Here is an 8,027-nt window from a genome sequence, read left to right as displayed (position 1 = left end):
ATATTATTATTTAATATTTACGAGTCAAATATGGCTTTAAAAACGTTTTTGATATGGTAATTTATGTTATATAAATGATTAATTAAGTTCAAATGGTAATACCTTAAAGTCAAGTGGTTTTAGAAAATGAGGTATCGAGACCTCGTTTTCATAAACTGAGCCGTAAATATTTACGGGGTGTTATTAAGGTTGTATTAAAGTTTCGTTAAGAAATTTTAATGTTTCGATAGTTAATTAATTAAAAAGGATTAAATCATAAAAAGTGTGAAAATTGAATTCTACTAACTAAAGATATGAAAAAGTAAATTAATGGACTAATATGGTAAATATACCATTTTATAGTTGAGTGGGCGGTTGGTGATTATTTTTGTTGGTTTATATGATATATTTTAATATTAATAAATTAAATAATAAGTATTAATTAAGAAAAAGAAAAACAAAACATAATTTTGTTTTGTGTTCTTCTTCTTTGACGGGAAGAACTCCATTTTTGGAGAAAGGAGATTTGGTCAATCCATTCTCTATGCATGGGGAGATTTTAAGGTTTGTTTTTAATAATTTTTATGTTTTTAAGATCGTTACAATTAGGTTCAGCTAGCCTGTACTTTCGTTTTTGCAGCTGTTAAAGATTTTGAATGTTGTCATTGATGAATCTTTGTGATTTTAGATGTTAATGGATGAATTTGAAGTATTATTTGTTATTTATAATTTTTGATTAAGTGATTTTTGATGAATTTGTCGATTAGGGATTAAATTGTTGAAATAGTAAAAATACAAGGACTTGGTGTGAAATTTTTGCAAAAATAGGCTGAAATGAAAGCTAACAATATTCGACTATTAGGAATTTGCAATGAAAATGATTAAATTGCATGTTTTAGGCTCAAGGACTAAATTGAATAAAAGTAAAATATTAGGGGTAATTTTGTAAAAATGTCAAAAATGACTAAATTGCATAAAATAAATTATTTTACTATCTAAATTAATAAATTGAATGAAATTATTAATTTAGATCAAGATCAAGTAGAAAATCGACGAGAATGGAAAATTACCAAAAAGTCCCTATACTTCGACATTTCTGCGATTTGGCCAGGTATGTTCGTACAGTTAGAATTTAACATCAATATAAATTTTTAAGTAGATTAACATGGTACAACTTATATATTTATTTTTAATTGTTGATAATTAATGGAAATTTGATATATAATATTGAATTTGATGGTCGGTTTGGATTGAACGCGGGATAGAGTACAATCGTGATTTGGTGTGTTACAGGGGTTTGGAGTGGAGATAGTATTAGAGGGAGATATCTGTACATTACCCGAGTAAACTGAGGTTCAGTATTTTTTGCGAACTCTCGTTCTATACTCTATGTTTGTCGTGTTTCAGTTGGATCAGCTCTTATGAGCTTCTGTTTGGCATGTTTCGGTTGGACCAGCTCTTATGAGCTTCTGTTTGGGGTGTTTCGGTTGATTTGACGATGTACTGTTATCCGTAAGTCGTTCTTCGAATGAAAAATCTCGATAAGGTAATATGTTTAATGAATTTGTAATATTTGTTATTTATTGAATATTTATCTAAACATAGATGAATTCATCTGACTGTAAATCTCGGTAAGGTAATTTGTTTATTGATTTTGATGGAATTGTCATGTATTTAAGCTTGAATTGAATGTTTCAATTCTCCGGTTGAGATTGTGGATGACAGGAACACATATGGTTAATTTATGTGTTTATACTTTGTACTATGCAAATGAAAAGATGTAATTTCTTATAAAATGATTTATCATGTACTTGATCCCAAAAGAGTTTTGTATAAATGTACTAACTTGTGTATTGATGATGACGATTTGGCTTGTACTAAGCTTGTGGTTATGGTTGATGTTTATGTTTATGTCTTGTGTTATGCAAATGAAACGTGTGAGAAAAGATAATGAAATGGTAAGTTCACAATTGAAATGTAATGTGATAAGATAAAAAGATTGATGAATTAAAGGACTTACCTATATGTGAGAAAATTACTTATGCTAAAGGTGAATTTACCTATGTCATGAATAATCATACTAATTCATGAATTGATAATGTAATTAAGCGTATGCTAAGTAAATGGAATGGAAAGTAAGTAAGTGGAATGATTCATCATTTTAAGAAAAGATTGATGATTATGTAGTACAACTTATAATATCTTATTATGTTATGAATAGAAAGTATATGTGAGTTGATAGTTTTATAGTTTGATGAATCTTGTGGCATTAGTAAAGCTTTACATTTGTCATATAAATTTCATATATATGATGAAATGTTATGTTTAATATTCATACGAGTTTACTAAGCAATCATTGCTTACGTAGTTATTTTCCTTTACTTTACAGATTATCGGAAGCTCAGTCGGGTTGGAAGCTTGTCGGAGATCTATCACACTATCCAGTAATTATATTGGTAGTTTTTGATGTCTTGATCAAGGTTATAATGGCATGTATAGGTGGACTTGTATTTGATAAACTAGTTGTTATGTTTGGCTTGTAAATATGGTAATATAATTGGTGTGCTTTTGATGGTTGGTGTTTTTATTTCCAAATTGATGCATGGGTTAAATGGTCAAAATGGTATGTGTTGGCATGGTTGAAATGTGGTCAATTAAGTTATGTGTTTATATGGAATTTAGTTAAGGTTGTTTGGATGAAACATGATCGTTTGATGCAAATGTAAGTAAGAATGCTTGGTTGTGATTGAGGTGCCTAAATGACATATTGGTTGAATGGACTTACGGTATATTGAAATGGTCTGCATATTTTGGCATGTTTTGGTGCCTTGATCATAGGTTAATCGGGTGTGTTGGTACTTGTTGAAATTGGGTTAAAGAAAAGGCTTGATTTTGGCCTATTTCTTGTCCACACGGCCTAAGACACGGGTGTGTGTCTCAGACATGTGTGACACACGGCCTGGCACATGGGCGTGTGAGGCCATTTCGAGAGTTACATGACCGTGTGACCTCTGCAGTGTAAATTTTAAAATTTTTTTCTGCAGTTTTTGTTTATACTATCGAGATATAAAATTTAAAATTTTTAATTAAAAAATAGATTGAAATAATTTTATCACATTTTAAATACTCATAAATAAATCTTTTTAAATATTAGCAATTTTAAATTTTATATTCGTATAGCTTCTCATTTTCTTCTATGTATCAATGCATATCCTATGAAAAATATAATCCTCTTATCATTCCAAGTATATGAAAGCTTCAAAAAGTAACACCCAAAATCCAAATAACTGAAACATCTCAGAAGTCAAAATTTTAAAAAAGTAGCACCAACAAAACCAAAAGTACATATAGTTTTGGCCTCACTAAGCATTAAGACTGCACTAACATCAACATTACGAGTTCTTTTAGTACATCCCTTCATGGGATGCATCCAACCAAATTAACTAACTTTTCCCACTATCAACCCATAAACTTTGTCTATAACTCTCAGTTAACTTCTTCAAACAAGATAATAGTAAGCCAAAGCTATAAGTATCAGCACCACAACCGCGGCAGGAGCCGCCCATATCCAGTAGTTGGTCGACTTCTTACGTTTCAGGATGGGTCTAGGAAGTGACTCCCGTGCTCTACTTCGATTCTTGTACCTTACTGTATTCTCCTTCTGAACTTTATTCTTCACCGGAACGGGAGCAGGAACAGGTTCCTCAGCATTAACATCTTTCTCTGGTTCTGGAACTTCTGCAACAGCTTCGGTTGGTTCCTCAACATTTGCACCGCTTGCTGATGCTGCTGCTGCCTTCTTCTTTGCTTTCTTTTCACGCTCCTGCAGGAAAAAAGAAAAATCAAATTAGTATCCGTTTCAACCCTTGAACTAATTAACAAGAAGAAAAACAAGATGGAGGAAATAATTTCCTTGAGCTTCTTTTCAGCTTCCTTTTCAGCTCTTTTAGCTGCTTTGGCTGCTTTTTCTTCAGCCTTCTTCTTTTTCCTTTCCATGGCTTGCTTGGCTTTTGCTATTTCCTCTTCTCTCTTCATTTCTTTCAGTTTTGCTTCATCAACTTCCTTGACTGCAGTAGTGTCCTTTTGCAACATGCCCAATCCAGAGACCTCTTTCTCTTCCACAATACCATTCTCGGGAGACGATTTTGAAACTTTTGCTTTGCTCTCAACATCTTTCAGGACCTTTTTTGGAGGTTTAGTATCTGGTTCGGGAGAGGGTTTGGCTTCTTCCTTTGGTTGTCGGACGCTAGGTTTTGGAATCGTTACAGTTTCAGAAGGCACTGGTGTCTCTTGTACAACCAGTGGTTTCTCATCAGGATTCCTGATCCGACCATCCCGACTTAATTGCCGCTGGTCCAGGGATGGCAGAATTCTTTTCTCATAATCGTCCCTGACAGCTTTCTTGCTACTCCACAGAGCCATAAACTTCTCGACCTACATGCAATATAAAAAGATAGGAGACCAGTCAAATACTAAAGCACATGAGATACCTGGGATGTAACATTAATTGGTAGTCTGAACAAACCTCGACAGTCGAAAGCTCCTCAAGAGCCTTTATATCTTTCTTTGCAGCTAGCTCTTTGGCTTTGTTTAAAAGAGAACGGCTCTGGTAAAAGTGAGCATTCTGAAAATAAAAAAATAAAAGTAATTAAAACGACTCCTCAACTGAAACTGTTTAAAAATTTTCATTATGGAAAACCCAGAAATACATATCACACAAGAACTCATAATGTCATCACACAATCAGGACGAAAACTGCTTTGGAGAAAACAAAGAAAAAATGATAGAAGTTACTTTTAACATTCATAGGCAAAGCCAAGAAGAAAAGTAGAAAACATCTCAATGCAAAAGGGTACGCATAAATGTGTCACAGTCTCGGCAAGTGTCATATGCATATAAATGCAAAAAGAAAGAAGATAAAAAGGTAGAGTATCTCATTCTCACCAAAAAATATATATTCGATTTAAAGCAAAGAACAACATACCGCCTCATCACGTTGTTTCCACAGTTGTTGCATGGTTTCATAAGCTTTGTTCTTCTTCTGGATTACGGCATTCAGCTCCTCCTGTAAAGATTCGATTTTACTCTCTATGGCATTGACTTTTTCTTTAATTTGCTTTTTCTTAGACCAGATCGCATTTTGTTCCTTCCTTACGCCATCCAAATCAACGCCCATAAGCTACAATGAAATAATAGCAAGTTCATTAGCGTAGTTTTACTAACATTCAATATTTATATACAGAAGGGAAAAAGCAACCGCCAAGAGATATAAACGGTGCAAAATAAATCTTTTCCTACTTTAACTTGATCTTGAATGGCTTCTTTCTGACCAAGTGATTCCTGAATCTTTGCTCTCATCGCAGCATTAGCAATAACTTTTTCCCGGGTCCCCTCTAGTTGTTTAATTTCTCTAAGAAGTTGTTTCTCCTCGGACAACGGGATGCTTTCATGCTGGATGCGATATTGCAAGCTATAGATCTGCAATTTAGCAATTTCTGGTGAGTGACAAAAAGAGAAGCAAAGACTTGACTGCAGCGGAAAAACAATAGATAAATCTCAATGTGGTAGAGTTTGAAGTAGTAGCATACAAAATCATTGAGCTCTTCCTCAGACGAACATATAGCACCACGACCACTCTCATTGTTATTATTGCGAAGCTTGCCTAAAGCCTGCTGCAGTGGTTCCAGTTCCTTCTTTTTCTCACCTAACATCGTCTTAAATTGCTCAAAATCAATATTTAGGGCTTTCACTTGAGAAAGCAACTCTGCTCGATCCGACTGCATTAGCATAAAGAAATTACTTTAAAAGGCAATAGGGCCAACTGGCAGCATAATGATTTTAAAACTTCTTTCACAATTCGGCACAATTTGAGGCAAATACAGAAATGACAAACAATATACCAAATATTATTCCGCACTGCTTGTAAATAACATTACCATACATGCAATTTGTTATTACATGCTCAAGGACTTGAGTTTCCAAAATCCCGATAAATGCATCCGAGGATCTAACGCTTCTAGATCCATCATATTAAAATGAGAACATTCAATTGCACTAAAACCAAGTTTAAAAGAACCGGCATGACATGAACTTCGCCTAATCTATAGGAACCAGTGGAAAGCAGAACAGGATATGGCAAATAAATATCTTAAAAATTACGACAAGGGTTAATGAACCAGATATCGCATCCACACGTATTTTACTGATCTAGTTTCACACCAACAATAATGCTACACAATTAAACGAAATTAATGGCATTCCATTCACCTTGTACGCTTTAATTTCATCAGTAAGCTGAAACCTGGCTTTATTCCACTTTTGCACCTCCTTATCAGCCTGATCAATTTTGGCCTTTATCTTCGGATCATCATAAGGGCGATACCTAACAAAATAAAAAGAGTGGATCTGCTTAGGCGCAGGCCACTCAACAACTGCATCGCTCGGAAAGTTGGCATCAGATGCATTTTTCTCTTCTCCCTTATTTGATTCCTCAACATTGGAACCGAATTTAATGGGCTCGCTATGAACCGGATCCTTGTCAAGTTTCCCATTTTCCTTATCATGAACAAGTGATTTCTCAACTTCAGTTGCTTTGTCAACAGAGACTTTAGCCATTTCTGATCCCACAACTTCAACACCCATCGACCACTAGAAAATGAAAAACCTAACAAAATCCCAGAACGAGTAAAAAATCAAATTGTATAACAAAAACATATATACTATTTCATTTATGAAAAAAAAGATCAATCTATATGTACATATGGTTAACAAACTGGTAAAACCAGATACCTTAAGAAACAAAAAAGAAAAAAAGAGGAAAAGCTTTGCCAATAAAAGTTGAAATATATTAGATAAATAACAGATGATTCAAAATTTTTTTCTTTATTCTACATTAGATCTTTACAACCAAGACCAAATTAGTTCAATTGAACAACAAAGATACATAACTGATAAACTATAATAAAATAATATTAAGATAAACCCAGATCAGAAATTAAAAGAAATAAAGTATACCCAATTAATAAAAGCAAGTTATAACACAAAGATCAAGCCTTTATCTATCAGAAAAACTAACATGCAAAAACATAACGAAAACAATTAAGAAGAAGCAGGAATTTCAGAAAGATGAAAAGGAAAAGTCAAACAGATAAAAAGAAGAAGAAAAACCCAGAAAGAAATAAAAAAAAACCATGAGAAATCAAAGGAAGATCAAATGATTACCCTTTAGGGGAGATTAATAAGGGAGGATAAGGAGACCCTTTTGAGAGGAAAAAGGGTTTTTGGCGAAGGAAAGAGAGATGGGGTCAGATCTTAGTCCCTTTCTCTTCTGCTTATTTTCAAAGAGAGAATGAACTGCAAATAGAACCTTCAGCATTATAAATTATACTAATACATTAATATTAACGGCAGCTGAAATAAAAATAATAAAAATAAAAAATAAAAAGTAGGTGAGAAAATATAGTAAAAGATTTGTGTTTGGGTTTGTTTGTTTTTTTTCCAGTTTCTACAAGCAGTAAAAAAAACCGTTAGATTAAAGATTTTTTTTTTTGTTAGTTTTGCTGTTTATGGAGTTTAGATGTCCTTTTTTATCTTCTTTTTTTCTAAGCCTAGAATTGGAAATAATTATCAAAATTATATGAAATATAGATAGTTTTCTTTTTAAATTTTTACTTAATAAATAGTAAAATATGTTATTTCATTTTATAATTCTTTTTGATATGTCGTCTATTTTTTTTATTTATAATGTAAAACATTGGGAGGAAATTATCATGTTTACTTATCAATGTGTTAGTGTCACGGTCTAGTCCCGTGACACTAGTATTACCACCCGGTATGCTTGGGTTTTTCAAATTTTTCTTATTTTTTATTTAATTAATAATGGTTAGAAATTAATTTTAAGATGATTTTTATAAAATAATAAATATTTAATTAAATTTTCAAATTATTAAATTTTGTGCTTTAACCCTCGAGTTATAGGATTAACCATTTTTTTTAACCGACTCATGAGTGGAGGGTAGAGACTTCCTCTTTTAAATATATAATTTAAA

General features: G+C 32.7%; 1 protein-coding gene across 1 annotated transcript; it reads right to left on the bottom strand.

The window, feature by feature from the left end:
- Nucleotides 1-3,263: 3,263 nt before the first annotated feature.
- LOC107919970 (proton pump-interactor 1) lies at nucleotides 3,264-7,367 on the bottom strand. Its single transcript, XM_016849423.2, has 8 exons — nucleotides 7,201-7,367; nucleotides 6,247-6,643; nucleotides 5,568-5,756; nucleotides 5,278-5,457; nucleotides 4,964-5,158; nucleotides 4,505-4,603; nucleotides 3,892-4,413; nucleotides 3,264-3,802 (listed from the first exon to the last, which is right to left on the bottom strand). Exons 2-8 carry the CDS (start codon nucleotides 6,619-6,621, stop codon nucleotides 3,479-3,481), a joined length of 1,884 nt encoding a protein of 627 aa, XP_016704912.2. The 5' UTR covers nucleotides 6,622-6,643; nucleotides 7,201-7,367; the 3' UTR covers nucleotides 3,264-3,478.
- Between the last annotated feature and the right edge of the window lie 660 nt (nucleotides 7,368-8,027).

This window comes from Gossypium hirsutum, chromosome D13 (genome assembly GCF_007990345.1).
Source record: "Gossypium hirsutum isolate 1008001.06 chromosome D13, Gossypium_hirsutum_v2.1, whole genome shotgun sequence".
NCBI lineage: Eukaryota > Viridiplantae > Streptophyta > Magnoliopsida > Malvales > Malvaceae > Gossypium > Gossypium hirsutum.
The sequence above is the reverse complement of the archived record's forward strand: the minus strand, read 5'-3'. Positions and strand labels throughout refer to the sequence as shown.